Below are 17,397 nucleotides of genomic sequence, written 5' to 3'. Positions count from 1 at the left end.
AAAAGGAAGATAGAGAAGCTTGTGAAAGGCCTTGGGAGTCAAGCCAATGAGCTCAGTAGTCAATGGGGACACTCAAGAGGGTTTGGGGGCAGGGTTGTGAACTGATTTGACACATCTTTCCCAAGAAGATCAAGTGGGTTAGAGCCAAGCAGACAGGTTGCATCAGCTCCCCTGGATGCCTCTCTTACTGGTCCTCACCCCATGGCCTCTAGAGACTATGTGCCTACCCACTAGGAACAGCAGATGCTACACACTGTGGTCCAGGGACTGGAACTGTGGCCAAAGAGGCAGCCCTTAAAGGCAAGGGACACTGGATAGCACCCATGGCCACTGAGAGAGGGGTCTGAAAGTGTGTCTCCTGGGTGACACTGGCTGCTGGCACCCCCAAGCCAGGCTCTAGCTCAAGCATCCGATTTCTTAGAGCCACTCCATAGTTTCTGTGGTCTCAGCCCACACTGTGGCCAAAGGGCTTCTCATCTCTCTGCTGAAGATCACACTCCCAGGACCCCCAGCAGGTTGAATGAACCAGGCTGGCTTCGCGTGTGCATGGGTGTAGATTTGCATGTGTGTAGAAGTAGCATGGCTGGCCTTGGCCACCCCACCATGACCTCACCTGGGTCCCTGTTAAACTAACTCCTGTAGACATTTTGCCCAAGCCCACAGCCTCCACGAGGCCCTGGCGTGTCCACCATCTCCAAACCTGTCATGGTTCACCAGGAGCCCAATTTCATCTACAGGCCAGCTGTGAAATCTGAAGTTCTGGTAAGCCCCTTGGGTCCCCTCCAGGTTGTCTGTAGAGGAGCAGACCAGGGCTACCTCCCCTGGGCTCTGCTGTCTCTGGAGGGCAAGTGAGGTGGGACAAAAATGCAGATCACAGATGCCATCTCTTAATCTTCTTATTGGCCGAGAGATGAGGCCACATGGGTGTAAGTGGATGTTGACAGGACCAGTGGAATTTCTGTTCCCCACTTGACTGAACAGCCTGGAGCTCTGTCTAAAAGTAATAATAATCGCTACGATCTGTAAGAGCCTATTATGTGCCAGGCTCTGCATGGCCTCAATTAATCCTCACAGCAGGACTGTGAGATGGTTCCTGTGGTCATCCTGTTTAACACTCGAGGAAAGGGAGGTTTAGAGAGGTTACCAGAGGGGCACCAGGTGCCCCAGGCAGAGCCTGGACTTAATACTTACCCTCATTTCTTCTTACTCCAAAGCCCATGCTGTTACCCTCGTTGCCATCTTGCCAAAACCTACAGAGATTCCAGGTGCCCTGGCCCCTGCCCCAAGGCCTGTTGTGGCCTGGCAGGAAACACCCTCAGATGGGGAACTGGCCAGAGCAGGTTCACTCCCTTTCTCCAACTTATTTCTCACCTCTCATTGGGACTGGAAGTCTGAGGTGTGGTCCCGGGGAAGTGGGAAATGTCCACCAGTCTCAGTTACTGACGGCTAAGGGAGCTGGGATTCTTGTGCACCTCCCAGAGGTGCCGACCACTGGCTGGCCTCCCATGCACAGTGAGAAGACAGTCATGTCAGAATTTTAACTTCCCTTTCAAGGAAACTCTATCCAAATGTCAGGGCAGGACAGCTGAGATATTTATTTTGGGCCTTAGCTGTCCCGTCAGCTTCCCAGAGAGCAAAGTTTTTGCTCCTGGGACAGCCTGCGGATGCATTCATGTCATGTTCTCTGGCTAATGTCAAGGGGTGGTGTCTGCTTGACAACAACTGGGTAGCATCTTTGGGCATTGAGCAGGCCCTTAACATAAGCCAGATTGTCTGCTCCGAGAGAGACATTGGCACGGCAGCCCCAGGCTGGCAGGCCCGAGGCCTGGCACCAGGGGGCAGCCAAGACCTATTGGTAACATCCAGTGTGGAACTTTTTTTTTTTTTCCTCTGGCAGCCACAGGAGATGTTGAAGAGGATGGTGGTTTATCAGACAGCATTCAGACAAGTAAACTGATACCCATTGTGTGTCTGGGGGTCTCCCCACCACCCCTGTCCCTCCCACTCTGTGCCACTTCTTTCTCTCTGGGAGTACCTGGTCAGGTCCACGGTGGCCCCATCTGCCACCAAGCCTCAGGCCAGAGCTGTGTCCTCCATTGCCTGAGCAGGGATTGGGAAGGATTTCATATCAGACGGGAACCCAGGGCTTATCAGACCCCATGCATGAGCTGAGAAAGCAACAGGATCCCTGGGCACTCACCTCTTCTGCTGCTGTTTGTCCAAGAAGAGCAAGGCAGAAGGAACCCTCAGAGGCCCACAGAGGCCAAGATGGGCCCTCGCTCCAGCCCTAGGAGAGAGGGAAGGGGCTGCTTAGGTGTCTCCCTGTACCTTTCCCTCTTCTCCTCCGGGCAGATCACAGCTTCACCAACCCTGCCTGACACTGAACCAGCGTCAGGGAGGAGGTGGTGGCTGAGGTCCTCCCTGTGCCTAGGGTACTCCTGTGCACAGGGACGTGGAAGTCCTTGCTGGTCTTCTGAGTGGCATCAAGCAGGCAGCCACCTACCCCCCTGCCTCCTCCTGGGGTACCTCCATGGAGCCAACCATTGGATTGGCTGTTTCATCACCAATGAAAGAAACCCCAGGACAGAGGGAGATCTTGTAGCCAGCCCAGGCTTCTCCAGCCTCCTCACTGATAACCCACCATCAGACCACAGGCTGATTTGACTACAGGCAGGGAGCAGAGAGGCGGTATCAACTGTGCAGTGAGACATAGGTGTTGGCAAAAGAAGCTGCTCCCAGCCCAAGGATTTATCAATTTAATCTTTCCAGCAACCCTGGGTGGTAAGTGCTATTATCATACCCATTTTATCTATGAGAAACAGAAGCAGAGAGATTTGAAAATGTGCCCACGATGGCACAGCTAATGTCAATCCCTGGATTTGAATCCAGGAGGTCAGTCTCTGCAGCCTGTGCTCCTAAACACTGCATCATCCTGCCTTAAAGCACTGTCGTCACAAAAGAGGCCTTCCAGGACCTGGTGGTTTAGGGCACAAACAGCCCTCACAGGGAGAGAAGCAGGGAAGTGTGGAGTCTAGGCTCCAGAGTTGGAGTCAAACCCTTTGCTCCCCTGCCCACTGATTGGGTGACCTTGGGCATGAATATCACCCTGCTGGACCTCAGTTTCTTCCTCTGTTGAATGAGGGGCTGGGCTGCCTCTTTAAGGGCTGACTAGCTGCAGTGGCTTATGAGTCTGTGATCTAAATTCACACAAAACACAAGTACCTGCCATCTGGCCCATCCCTGAGAGCTGGTTCTCAGGATCATGGAGCAAGGAGGCCAGAGCCAGCACTGCCCAGCCTTCCAGGAGAAACAGCCGGAGTAGGCAGGGCCCTCAAAGTCAACGAGCATCGACTCCACATCCTGCCAAATGATCCTTCTTGCCCGTGCATTCGCTGCGCCCCCTCCTCTGTCTGCTGCCCACACACTGACCTGGATGTAGCCTCCAAGCTGAGCCGAGCTCATGGCCTCTTGGGGTTGAGCCTGGGTGATTGAGGCAAGTGAGGAGGGATGCCAGGCAGATGCTTGGGGATCTGTCTGCTGATATTTGGTGCTCGTCTTGTGCACGGAACTTAGTTGGTGCATTCTGAGAATAGGGGAGTCTGTGGCCTCCCCACCACACAGACCATGGGCCCCAGGGGTCACTTGGTGTGATCTAGGGACCTGCATGCTGTGGGTGGCTCCACTCAGTCCCGTGAGGCCTGCCACGGGGCTCTTCTCTGCTCCCACCTTCCATGGGGACCAGCCATGGCTCTGCTGCCCTTGTGCTTAGCATTCTGGCCCCTCAGCCTGGGGATGCCCCGGCTCCCACTCACTGTGTGTGACTCCTGAGGAAGACCACATAGTTCAGGCACTACCTCACTGTGTGTTCAGTTGCCACCTCACTGTCTTGTTTCTATACCCTGGAGCCATTGTCCCCACAGCATCCCCCATCAAGCCAAGTCCCCTGAGATGTGTGTCCTCCCATCTCCCCCAGCTAAAGGGCCAGCCTGGGCTCCCCGGAATCTGGGGAGGCCTCTTACCTTCTAGGTAAGCATTACATGAGGACACTGCCAGGCCCCAGGCCAACACTGCTACTCAACACCACCTGCTTTCCTCTTGGTGTCCGTGGGCTCCCTCCACCATCTTGTGGCTGATTTCCAGAAACAGCCTTCTCTTGAGCTGGATGGGCCCCTCCTGTGGGATCAGAGCACTGGGTGGAGACACCCTGGGCTTCATCCCCCAGGGCCTGGGCCTGCTCCAGTGGAGACTCGGAAGAGATGAGGTGGGGCCTAAAGGACTTGAGGCTGGGGCTGAGACTTTCAGCAAGGCAGATGCTGCCTGTCCAGACCATCTAGACATCACTGGTGCCCCTGCAGCCCCTGACGCTTGTGCCGCTGAAGCAGGGCAGGGTCGAGATCCTCTAAAGTCTTCCTCAGCCTCCTGCTTGTCCCTGAACAGGGGTGCCCTGGCTGCTGGGGCTGCCAGCCTCTTGTCTGCATCCCGCACTCTGGCCATGCCTTCCCCCACCCTGCCCCTCACTTCTGACCCTTGGATTCCGACCATTCACCCTCCTACTCCTCGACCCTGACCCTCAAGGGCCTCTGCTGTGTTGCCCTAAAGCCCTCTCTTTGCTTCCAGGATTTCCGGAAATATGAGGAAGGCTTTGACCCCTACTCCATGGTAAGAGATGACGCTTCTCTCCTGGGGGAGTAACCCCAGGAACAGGGCAAGGTGGGGGTTAGAGTGTTTGATAGTGGTGCATTCCAGGCCCTGGGGACCTGGGATGAGGTGGGGCACAGAGGAGCCCCAGTGATGCCCCAGCTGCTCTTCCCACGAAGGTTCCTTCCGAAGGGCACTCCAGTGTGAACTGTATGGTACACACGCACGTGTGTGTCCACTGTCCCCATGGGGCCTGGGACTCCCAGTTGAAGACCAGTAGGGGTGGGGCTGGGCACGGTCCCCTTGCCCATGTGTTCTGTGGGGCCCAGTGTCCTATAGATGCCTGGATTCCCCTTCCAGCCCTACCCCAAGCGCCATCCTTCAGGCCAGCTCAAAGTTTCCCACTGTCTTTTTCTCTCTAGTTTACCCCAGAGCAGATCATGGGGAAGGATGTCCGGCTCCTACGCATTAAGAAGGTACCTGGGCATGTGGAAGCCAGTGGGCCGCCATCCCTCTCTGCGCCTGCCCCTCCTCCTTTGGTTTCCTGCTTCTACTCTCAAGGTCACTCCTGGGTGGTCTCTCAGGTCCCCACTGTCCTCCCCTCTCCCACGGAGACGCCCCTCTGTTGTAGGGCCGCATACCCAGGCCCCACTTGGCACCGAGGCCATGTTTTCTCCAGATGGCACTGCCGGTGGCCCCATGGCTTTTTCCACTGTTACTGTGGCTCTGTCAAGAGATTCCTTGGTGCCCAGGCGTCCACAGGCTGCCGTCTGCTTGGCTCCCTAAGGCCTATTTTCCTCTAACCAGGAGGGATCCTTAGACCTGGCCCTGGAAGGCGGTGTGGACTCCCCCATTGGGAAGGTGGTCGTTTCTGCTGTGTACGAGGGGGGAGCTGCTGAGCGGCATGGTGAGTGAGGACCAGCCACACCCAGGTTTGGGGATGATGCAGTGGTTAGATGGGGCCCTCCAGGAAAGCAAACAGGTGAACACTTGGAGTGGGCTGACAGTTGCTGGAGAACACTCTACCACTCGGGTCCATCCATCCGACTGCCTGTCCAATCCCTGGGGGCATGGAATGGTGCCGGGACCTGTGAGTACACAGCCAAGCCAGATGCCACCGTGCCCTCAGGGGGTCCCCAGACAGGGTTGGAGATGGGCTTAGAATTGCCAGATACTGAAAGTCACAGCATGGTCTGCTAAGGGCTGACGGGGAACTCAGAGTGGAGGGAAGCTGTGGGAACCCTAAGGGGCCCCTAACCCACCAAGAGGAAGTGGGAGGCCAGGAGCGCTTCTCAGAAGGGTGAACCCTGAGCTGAGCATTAGTCAATGTCAGGAAGAGGAGCAGCAGGTGGAAACCCCTGAAACCTTGCCTGTCCTTTCAGTGATGGTAAGAACCGAATGTTTGGCCAGAACTAGCCACATGCCAGAAGCTATTCATCTGGCTCGCAGCCCTGTGTCTGAGCGTTTCATGGATATTAACTCACTTAATCCTCACAACAACCCTGAAAGCAGGTTCTGTTATTATTCTTATTTTACAGCTGAGGAAACTGAGGCTCAGAGAGATTAAAGTATTTGTTCAAGGACCCACAGCCAGGAGAAGGTGGAGGCAGGACTTGAATCCAGGCAGTTTGGTCATTTTGCTTTACTGTCCAGCACAAGTGCCACCTCTGTCTGAGGTCTTCTGCAGCCTTGTGCCCTCCCAGAGGGCCAGAGGTCCCCATACCCTGTGTCTCTCTTCTCATTTTGCTTTCTTTATCCCTTATCTACAAAAACACCCTCTGCTGATGAGTGAAACTTTTGCAGACACCAGGCACAAACCATCACCCCCTTCACCTGTCAGACAGTGTCTGAAACCCCACCGTTGGTGATTTCTTCCTCCATGTCAGGGAAGCTCCTGAGTCCTTTGTGACCCTTTGTGGAGATGTAGGTGCCCTTGCAGGAGGAGCCCCAGGCCTCTTATCTTCCCAGGCCAGAGTGGGGGATCCTGTGAGCAGATCCCTTCCAGGCAGTCCTAGGCTGCAGCCAGCTGTACCACAAGCTGGAGGTGGTAGAATGGAGGTGGTAAGAGGCAAGAGGCAGGAAACAGGGACGGGAAAGGCCCTTGGCGGCTGGCAACCAGGCCTCTGTGGGTTACTAGGTGAGGTATGGGCATTGGGAGCCCTGAATACATGAGTCCAGCTCTGCACCCATGACCTTGGTGACTTCACACTCTAAGCTTTCATTTCAGCCATAGAAGGGGGACCTGCCCAGCTGGGCAGCTGCCCCAGCCCATCAGTGCCCACCCAGGCCCCACCTTCTTCTTCTGTCTTCATTTCTCTGTCACCTGGTGACATTTCTGTGATACCTGCCTGCTGTGTCTAGCAGAGAGAGGGGACCAGGATGGATAGGTGACTCTCCTGGGTCCTTCCCACTTACAAAGCCCCAACCCAACCACTGCCTTATTGCCCCTGAGACTCTGTCTTGGATTTGTACAAAATGAAAAGGTGAAAGTCACCCATCCCCAGGTGCACTGCACAGAGGCAACTGCTTTCTGTGGTTTGGTCTTGCACTGCTTTGAACATAACCAGTCACTGATGAAGCTTCCCTAGGAGCACGTGTGTTTTAAGCCGCCATGGCCACCATTGTCAGTATCATACACCACATTCCTATGGGCCTTCATGCCCACAAGGCTCCTGGGTGATCTATTTCAATGTAACCTGGAAAGTGTTCTGTGGACATCAGGACTGGGAGAAATTCCTCCAAAAAGGGCTCTGATGTCAAAGAGGTGTGGAAAACCACACACAATCTGTCTACCTCTTGGAAAGCCACAGTGCATGTTAGCACATTCAAGACTGACAAATCCTGCAGTGAGTAGCTCTGTTCAGCTTATAACTCAGCTTTCCCCAAAATTATTAGATCCCAGGAAGCTCTTCCAGGAGCACCTTATTACAGCTTCATTTATTCAACAAATATCTACTGAGGTCTTATTTTGTGTCGGGCATTATGTTAAGTGCTGGGGATATTATGGTGAACCAAAAAGACAATCCCTGCCCACGTGGAGCTGACAGTGTGGTGGGAGAGACCATCAGTAAACAAGTAAACAAACAGATTAATGATTACAAATTGTGGAAAATGCCAAATAAGAAAAGATTGGGATGCTATGAGAGAATAGGCACGATCTACATTCGACTGAGCGGTGGGTCAGAGAAGCCCCCTCTGACATTTCCTCTCAGACCTAGAAGAAGAGAAAGCAAGGTGGGGAACAGCGACATGAAGCCTCTGAGGCAGGAGAGAGCATGGCAGCTCAGGGACCTGAACAGCCCAGCATGGCTGGGCAACAGGGAGGGCCAGCTGGCAGAATTGACTCAGGCCTCATACTGTGCTAGAAATGCAGGTTTGTCTCCCTCTGTAATAACAGAGGCTCATCCTCAATAATATCCAGGTTCTCCTGAGCTGGGGTGAGGGGGTGTGGAAGGGACAGGGACGAAATGCCCTTTGACTAGCCACTAACCAGGTGGCTAGTTTCCCCTCATGCTTTCTGAGTCCACATGAGCTTTCAGAACCCAGGCTCAGGTCTCTTCTGCTGTCTGGCAATGACCCCCCTTTGGCAAGCCCTGAGCCAGGCACGTGTCACATACAACCCAGTTGGCCAATCAGCCTCATCTGCCTGCAGGTGGCATTGTGAAAGGGGATGAGATCATGGCAATCAACGGCAAGATTGTGACAGACTACACCCTGGCTGAGGCTGAGGCTGCCCTGCAGAAGGCCTGGAATCAGGGCGGGGTAAGAATAAGCCCCCTCCCTCCTTTCCTCCCTCACCTGCCTGCCTCAAACCCTGGCTTCTGCAGCCAGGCCTCACAATAGGATGCCTCATTCCAGGGTGGGCATCTGGAGTCCAGGCAACACTTTGGTGACACCATACCGCATCCAGCCTGTGGTTTAAATCTGACAAGATGGGATTCAGAAAAATAAATGTCAATTCCTGACCTTGGATCCAAAAAGCCAGTGGCTTAAACAGACTCCTGAAGCCAGGGCATGGCAAGTCACCCAAGAAAAAGACTTAAGGTCTTTTCTAAGTGCACACTGAACAAGAATCAGGAGAATTCAGGGGGCTACCAAAAAGCATTAACAAAAGCAGAGAAACCAGGATGAAGGAGGGGCTGGTGGGAATCTGCTCTGCACTCATTAGACACCCACCTGAATCAGGGCCACTGCATAAGGTTGCCCAGGCTGTGCACTACATAATCTGAGGGGGTGCCCTTTTACAGACTGTAGTGTGAATGGTGCCTGCTCATGTTGTGTAATGCACAACCTGTGAAACTGTATGCAGGCAGCCAAGCCTGAGGTATTAAGTTCAGTGCCGAGGAAGCTGACCAAATGGGCCTGGGACCCACATGAAGGGATGTGGAGAAGAGAAGACTCACGGGTAACATGATGACTATCTTTGATTATCTGAAGGTCTGCATTAGGGCAGAGGGAGCAGAAGTGTTCTCTCTGATTCTTGAGGGAAGACCTAGATTGGATGGAGGGAAGTCCTGGGGAGAGAGAGAGAGATTTCAGCTCAATATTAGGAACTAGCTCATGGTAGAGGGGTCCAGTGATATTTCCGATACTTTTCAGGGGATACACCCAAGCCAAGGAGGGAGAATGAGGGGCAGGTCAAGGATGGCAGTAAAAGGGATTCAGGTGTTAGGATCAAAAAGCTGGGCCAGAAGTCCCCCACTTGATTGTGCATCAGAAAGTGCATCGGAATTACCTAGAAAGGTTGTTAAAAGTACTATTTCCCAGGACTTACCCCTGACTTCTAGGGGCCAAGTCTATGAGTCTACACTTTTAAGAAGTTCCCCCAAGTGATTCTGAGGTTGCTGCCTGTTCCCGGTCCACAGATCGACATTTGGGAGCTGAGTGTCATTCCAGGGCCTTGCAGCCCTGGCCTCTATGGTCCCAAAGCCTCAGAGACTAGAAACGTCCTCAGACCATGGAAGTCACAGTGGGTCCCGTGTGGGCCCATGGGAAGAAGGTGCAGGCTGGCTAATCCTGGGCCCTGGGGCCCAGAAATGGGGATGGAGTGCCGGGGCAGATGCACCATCCAACTGAGTGTGGCACAGAGTCACACGGCTTCTCCCCACAGGACTGGATCGACCTTGTGGTTGCCGTCTGCCCCCCGAAGGAGTATGACGATGAGCTGTAAGTGTGTGCAGGCACCTAGCCTGAGACCTCCTCTTCCTTCTCCAGAATCTCAGCCACCTTTCTCCAGCCCACCCCCAGCCTTCTCCCAGCCTGAAGGAACAGCCCAAGCATGCAGCTTCTCATAGCCAGAGCTCCTAGAAAACTCCTGGACTAGAGCTAAGTCGCTGTCCTTAAGCAGTGTCCGAGCTGCCTGCCGGGCAGTCTTGTCCAAATTCTTCTCTACTATGGAGAACTGAGGCACGAGGTCTTAGACCGAGTAAGCAGTGACATTGGGAAAAAGACTTAGGATTGTTAATTCCCCACTCAGAACTTTATCCCCTGCCCCATTATTAGATGGTTAGGTGTCTGTGTCCATCCTTGAGTCTCTGGAAGGTCTTCCTGATGTCTAACTGCACTCGCTCATGCTGTGCCTCTAGGCAGCCAGGACCACAGGCTTTTGTCCCCACCCTGTGGGATCTCCAGGGAGCTTTGGCCTAGTCTGTCTCTCTCTGTGATTCCCTGTGTGTCTGTCTCTGTGTCCTGTGGGTCTCTCTGTCTTCTCTCCTCCTCCCTCTCTGTCTTTCTGTCTTTCGCCCTCTCCTTCCTTCCTGTTAACCTCTTATCTGCCCCCCTCTTTCCCCTTCATCCCGGTCTCCTTTCTTTCTTACTGTCTCCTATTCTTTCTTCCTGTTTCTCTCCATCCCTGTCTCTGAGTCCCTGTTCCTCTGTTCTTGTCATTCTGCATCCATTCTTTCCTCTTTGTCTACCTTTCTCTGTTTCTCTGCCTGTGTGTGGTGTCTCACCTCCATCTTCACCTCATCCCATCACCTCCCCAGCCCTCACCCACCCACCACTCACCCACTCACTGACCACGCCCTGCCTCCCTGTCGTGGCTGGGCCTGCTTGCTCCCCATGGCCAGCAGAATCTGATCTCTACACATGTCTTGGAGAAACCAGGGTCTGGCAGCTCCTAATTCTGGAACCCAGGGGCTAGGCAGAACCTGAGGCAGGAGACCAGTGAAAGGAGAGGCCCCATGGAGCTCTGCCTGGGAGTAACCAAGCCTGTGTTTCTTGCTCTGCTCTGTGTATATAGAGCTTCTCTTCCCTCCTCCGCAGCCGAAAGTCCCCAGCCGGTCCGAAAGCTCCTTGAAGACCGCGCTGCCGTGCACAGACACGGGTTCCTCCTGCAGCTGGAGCCCACGGTGAATAGGCAGGCGGGCCACAGGGCCCTGTCTGTCCCTGCTGCGTGTAGTGGCCATCTGCTGCCCACGCTGTCAGCAGGTTCTTTGGACTGGCTTCCGGAAGGTACACAAGGCGCCATCCCTGAAGTGCTGCCCGGGGCCTGCTGTTGGCCACAGTGGAATTCCTCAGACTCAAAGCCCTCCCCTCAGGGAAATGGTGCAAAGCCCAGTCTGTAGTACTTGCTTGGGACCCAGGTGTCCTGACTCATCACGGCCCTGGGACCTGTTTTGGGTCCCAAGCAGCACCCAAATGAGCAGGATGAAGCCCTGGGCACCGTTCTCTGCGGGACACAGACAATGCCTCGAACCAGGCATGTGGGGCTGAAGGAGCCCACAGGAAGCCTGGCTGGAATTGCCCCCAAGAGATGTCCTCAGCAGAATGTGAAAATTCCCCTTCCTGTGAATGCCAACCTGCTGGGAGCTCCTGCTCCACCCTGGCCCCCACACTTGGCCAGAACCAGGGCTATTAAGAGGTTTTAAAGGCTGGTCCAAAGAACTAGGGTTGGTGGATTAGAGTTGCTCATGTCCTGTTGTACCCTGTCATGGCCTGAGCCATGCTGAAACCAAACTGTCTTCTCTGTCTTCTCCCTTCCTTGGCTCTGGGCTCTATCTGTGGGATATACCGTGGAGCCCAGCTGTGGGATGTGTTTCTCGCCCTGTGATAGGGAAGTGCCCATGGACAGAGCTGGCAGGTGGCTGTGAAACTGGTGTTTGGTGTGGCCTGAAGGAACAGATGGCAGCATCTGGGGCAGACCCAAGCCTGGACTTGACTTTTCTGTTACAACTTTCCCAAAACATTAGGGCCTCATGCTCCCAAGACACTTGGCCGGCTAGACCATGGCTTCTGGGGTAGCCTGCTTGGCCCTGTGTTTTCTGTCACTTGCCTTTTGCAAGGGACTCTTGCCCCTGTTCCTCCCAGTCTCCTCCTTCCCCCATCCCAGGTGTCCCTCCTGCTTTCTCCCTGGCCTCCTGTGTGCTGTGGCTGTGGCTGGTGTGTAGCCACTTGGGGCCTGCACCCAGAGGGGTCTCCAAAGGGTGGCGGGGCCTTGTACTGCCAGAGTGGGTACTCCCCATTGTGGGGCCTTGCTCTGGCTAGGCTGAGTGTGCACCCACAAAGCCTGCGCCCACCTGGGCTGTTTCCACTTCCCTGCAGGACCTTCTTCTGAAGTCCAAAAGGAGAAACCAAATTCACCCTTAGAAAACAGTGAGCTCCGGCCCCACCTCCTGAACACAAAGCCTCAGACCAGCCTTGAGAGTGGCCACACTGCACACACCAGACGGCATCCTTGGGACCTGAATCTATCACCCAGGAATCTCAAACTCCCTTTCGCCCTGAACCAGGGCCAGATAAGGAACAGCTCAGGCCACTCTTCTGAAGGCTAACGTGGAGGAAAGGGAGCAGCCGGCTGTTTGGGAGAAGATCTCAAGGATCCAGACTCTCATTCCTTTCCTCCGGCCCAGTGAATTTGGTCTCTCCCAGCCCTGGGGGATTCCTTCCTTGAACCCTAATAAGACCCCACTGGAGTCTCTCTCTCTCTCCATCCCTCTCCTCTGCCCTCTGCTCTAATTGCTGCCAGGATTGTCACTGCAAACCTTACTCTGAGTTCATTAATAAAATAAACAGATTTATTTTCCAGCTTATAGGAGTGAGTGTGGATTTGGGCAGCAGATTCAAGGCTGCAAAACAAAAAACCATAAGGTTTGTGGCCCCTTTTCAAGGGTGATAGACAGATCCCAGTGCTGTGATCTGGGTCTGACATGAAGGGTGTGATCAAATGGCCAGGGCTGGCTTGGAGCAGAGGTTGAGAAAGCAGAAGATGGGCTGGGCTGCGCTTCAGTGTCTTCTCAGCAGAGATGGTAGGAGATGAAGTCTGTGTGGCAGGGATTTTGCTCAATTCCAGAAAGCAGAGCTGAAGGCAGGAGCCTCGAAAGGTCACCTCAAGATATGGGGTGCCCCAGCTTCTTTCAAGCACGTCACGGCCACCAATGCTCCTCCTGAGGTCACCACGACAGCATGTGAGGGAAGGAGATGGCGGGGTCCACTCCCTCTGTGGAAGTGCATCCCGCAGAAGCTCCTGGGAAATGCAAGGGCTTGAGGCAGGAAGGCATAACTCCGAGGGCCCAGCAGGGGGAATGTCAAAGTTCTTCTGGTGACAGGGACCAGGGCTGCTAGCTCTGAGGAAGAGCGTGGGGCTGTATCAGCATGACTCGCCTGACCCCGTCTCTGTTTCCCCATTCCAAATTCCTGTGGTACAATCTGATCAGGCCAAATCACCTGAGTGGGCGACCCTTGGGTTAGGGACCAGTCACAGGTCCAATCAGCTGTGGCTAGGGGTGGGGTCACATCCCACCTAACATGGCTGCTGAGGCAGCAAGGACTGTGGGCAGCAAGTCATGATCACCACCCCTACCAGAGGATGACTATGACATCCCTCCTCCCCCACCAAACCCTGGGTATGGAAAAGAAGTGGACTGGGGTCCCAAGGGAAGGCAGTCTGAGGGAGAGTGCCTCTGTGTGAGGGGACCACAGGAAAACCTCTTCCTGAGGTGGGACACTGCAGAGAGCCCCTCCGGGACACACCCACTGCCCATCCCCCAGGTTCATCCCTATGTTCAGCTGAATCCCCCACCTCATCCCACAGTGGATGCAGACCAAGCTGGATCCCGAGGACTTGGTGATAAAACAGACAGACTCCCAACACCTCCCAGAATCATGGCAGGGGACAGGGTCTCAGACCAAAATGCAGCGACTACCATGTGGGACTGAAAGAAATCAATGGGTAGGGACAGAGAGAGGGAGCAGAGAAACTGCCAGGCTTTCTGATGTCCTTGATGAAGACAAAGCCACAGTGACCTTCAAATTACTGGCGCTCAGAGACAGCAGCCACAGAGACGAGCTCCCTGTGTTTTCCTGTCTAGCACCTAACCTGGCTCTGGAGAAAATTCCGAAACCCAGGTAAGAGGAGGATGCTCCTATTTGCTGACACCCATGTGCCTGGCCTAGGCTAGACCCCTTGTCTGATGTTTCAAACTGCAACACCTGGGCTTCATGCCTGGCCATCCCAGGAGCCTGGTGATAGCAGCGGGTATTGTTCTAAGCACTCAGCTCATACATTCCATCAACAACTCCATGAGGCAGGTACTATTATTATCAACAACCTCGTTTTATTAAGAGACAGTTGATATACAAAGAGGTGAAGTCACTTGCCCCAGGTCACACGGTGAGGAAGTAGTAGAGCTGCGACTCCAGCCAGGCATTCTGGTCCCAGAGATTGTGCGCACCCGTTTCCACCATATGCTCTAGAGGGCAAGGCAGCTCCCATCGGAATGTCTCAAATTCCAGACTGTTGGCAGAACACTTCTCCCCACCACTGAAGAACAGTGAATGTTCTGCTGTTGGGTGGTGGTCACCTCCTCTTGTGGCCTACAAAAACTTCTGCTGAGGCCTTCAGCTGGTCAGTGCCTGGAGTCTCACCATTGGAAATTCACCTGCAGCTGGAGTGAATGAGTTTATCCGCGCTTGTTGGGACTTGGTGAGTGAGACGGTAAAGAGGCTTTGAGCTCCTGATTAGAGGAGAAGGGCAGGGAGGATGAGCACTAGGCCGGGCAGTAAGGGGGACTGAGAGGAGGCAGGGGAGGTTGACGGCATAGCCCTGAGTCAGGAGGTCACCTAGGGCTGGCAAAGTGCATAGGCTACGATGGGCTTCAGCTTCCTTTTTTATGATGCTCTCTTCATTGTCATCAAGGAAATGAACTCTCATTAGAAAGTTGTCCCACATTGAACCCAGAGTGCATAGTTCTCTCCAGCAGACATTGATATTAACCAGGTAGGAAAGGAAAGAGCCAAAGAATTTGTATAGAGGTAGAATCTAAATCAGCTCCTGACTCACTTTGGGAGCTGTAGGAACACTGCTGGGGCCAGAGTCCATGGCAGGACTGGGCCAGACATCAGGATCCACTTCAGTGACCAAGACTGAGCATTTTAGGGCTAAAACTAGGGCAAGGACTGCCCATGGGCCAGCACTCTCTAACTAGCCAGCCAGGCAGCCACTTACCACTCATCAAATCTGACCCACAAGATGAACCTTGTTTGCCACCCTAGACCCTAAACCCCTCATCACTGGATGTTCAGGAAAATTGAACCCAAGGAGGGGATGATTTGTCAGGATCCCCCTAAGTTGGTGGCAGAGGTGCCCATTCTCTGCACCACCCAGTGGAAACACAAACCTAAAAAGCCTGGGAATCCAAGGATGCCCTTTGACTCTGAACTTTTGGCATTCTACACATCTCATTGAAGTTGCTTTCCACAGCTAGTCCCCAGGGTTTGCCGAGCTGGCTTTGAGCCTCTCGCCTCCATATCTGGGAGTCAGAGGGGAAAGGGCTGAGTTTATGGCCTCTGTACTTCTGTGACTCTCTTTGGGCCTGTGTGGCTGGGAAGCTTGTTCTCACCCAGTTCCAGCCTAATTCCCAAGACCAAGATGAGGATAAGAATCTGTTTCCAGAGCTGAGAGCCCTGTTCTCTCCTGTCGCTGCAATGACAATTCCAGCTCTCTGGAGGCCAGGCTGGCCATCCCTCTGTGAGCAGGAGCAGCCCCCTGGGGAAGGCAGGTGGGTTGCCTGACACAGGGAGAGGGTAGAGGGCTGCAGTTGTCTTTCTGCAGCCTGGGGTTTGCAGCCCAGAAGCCTGCCACTGGCCTTCGTAGGAATAAGATTGTCACTAACTACTAGGTGTTTACTACTTGTCAAGCACTGTGCTGAACTCTAAATGTGTGGTGACTCATTTAATCATTACATGGAATCCTACGAGGTACACAATGCTGTTATCTTCATTAGGGAAACTGAGGCACCAAGGCGTTAAGTAACATACCTGAGGTTAAACAGATAGTAAGTAGTATAGATCAGGCAGGGCTGCTCCAGGAATCCATGTCATTAACCACAGTGCTATACTGCTTCAAGTAGATGACAAAGAAACGATGTATGGAATCTGGTTTCATGTGCCCCTCAGCCTGGCATTCAAAGTTCTACATCCTCTGGCCCCCAGACCATTTCTCCAGCCCCAATTCTTGCCAAATGACTTCCTCTGCTCCTGCCACATCAACCTCTCTGGTTTCCTTGGCCTGCCATGCTCCATCGCTTCTCTGTGTCTTTGCATGTGTTCACTCTACCCTGTCTTCGTCATGCCTATGTGAACTCCTATGCACCCTTTAAGGCCTAGATCAACTATCAAAGGAGGGCACTGAGCCCGGCATAGAATGAGATTTCAGTCAATGTGAGCACACCGCTCCCTCTTGAAAAGGACCCTTTGGATTCCAAGTGACAGAAACCCAATTGAAGAGGACCAGTTAAGTGAAAAACCCAGGAGTATATGATGTCAGGTTTGGCCGGATCGAGATATTAAAATGATGTATCTATTCTGGCCATCTGTGTTAGTCAGGGGTCTCCAGAGAAATTGAAGCAAGAGAGAGAGAGATTTTTATTTTAAGGAATTGGCTCACACAATTGTGGAGGCCAGCAGGGCCAAACCCTGCAAGGCAGGCCAGCAAGCTGGAGACAAGGGAAGAGCTGATATTGCAGCTCTGGGCCACAGCCAGTGCGTTGGCAGAATGCTCTCTTCCTAGGAGGACATCAGCCTTTTTTTCTTTTAAAGCTGTGAGCCGATTGGATGAGGCCCACCCACATGATGGAGGATAAGTCTACTGATTTAAATGTTAATCTCATCTAGAAAATGCCTTCACAGCAACATCTAGACGTGTCTGACCAAATATCTGGGCACTGTGGCCCAGCCAAGTTGACACATAAGATTAACCAGTGTTCTGTGTCTGGACTCCTCTGTTTGGCTTCATTCCCAGATGGGCTCTTTCCACATGATGCCAAGATGGCCTCTGCTATTCTAAATGTATTCCACCAAGTAGTGCAACCCCAGGGGGGAAAGCACACCTTTTTCCTAACAGTTCCAGCTAAATCCTGAGGATTTACTCTGATTAGCTCAACATGGGGGTGTGGCCATCCCTGATTAGCCAGACCTGGGTCACACACCCACCCATGTAGCCAGGGTTTAGAGTGAGCCCCTCCAGTACCACATGGACTAGGTAAAGGGGAAAGGTGGGTTCCAAAAGGAAAATTGGGGGCTGTTGCAGAAGAAGGAGAAATGGATCTAAGGCAGACACAGAGGGGTGTCCCCTGAGAACCCTTGTCCCCAGAAGTGCCCTTTCTGCTCCTTTTCACCTTTTCTTCCCTTTCCTCACCCTGCGACCTACACTGGAAGGGTCCTGTGGCCAAGACACCAGGGGTTCATTCCCTTGGTATATGGAACCCCCACCAACTCCCAGCTGCCGGGGTTGGGTAGTCGGCCAACACTTGGGAGTAAAAA

General features: G+C 53.6%; 1 protein-coding gene across 2 annotated transcripts in view; it reads left to right on the top strand.

Annotated features, from left to right (window-relative positions):
* USH1C (USH1 protein network component harmonin) overlaps positions 1-12,668 on the top strand; it is a 50,449-nt gene extending 37,781 nt beyond the window's left edge. Inside the window, exons 19-27 of one of the 2 annotated variants that reach the window (XM_030829531.1) lie at positions 643-762; positions 1,898-1,948; positions 4,618-4,659; positions 5,061-5,114; positions 5,446-5,545; positions 8,291-8,400; positions 9,749-9,804; positions 10,880-10,988; positions 12,181-12,668. In XM_030829531.1, coding sequence (XP_030685391.1) covers positions 643-762; positions 1,898-1,948; positions 4,618-4,659; positions 5,061-5,114; positions 5,446-5,545; positions 8,291-8,400; positions 9,749-9,804; positions 10,880-10,988; positions 12,181-12,225 — 687 coding nt within the window. In that variant the 3' untranslated portion in view covers positions 12,226-12,668. The remainder of the gene's footprint in view (positions 1-642; positions 763-1,897; positions 1,949-4,617; positions 4,660-5,060; positions 5,115-5,445; positions 5,546-8,290; positions 8,401-9,748; positions 9,805-10,879; positions 10,989-12,180) is intronic. The other variant, XM_030829532.1, reaches the window with a different exon arrangement.
* The last annotated feature ends 4,729 nt before the right edge of the window (positions 12,669-17,397 follow it).

This window comes from Nomascus leucogenys, chromosome 15 (genome assembly GCF_006542625.1).
Source record: "Nomascus leucogenys isolate Asia chromosome 15, Asia_NLE_v1, whole genome shotgun sequence".
In the NCBI taxonomy this organism is placed as follows: domain Eukaryota; kingdom Metazoa; phylum Chordata; class Mammalia; order Primates; family Hylobatidae; genus Nomascus; species Nomascus leucogenys.
The sequence above is the reverse complement of the archived record's forward strand: the minus strand, read 5'-3'. Positions and strand labels throughout refer to the sequence as shown.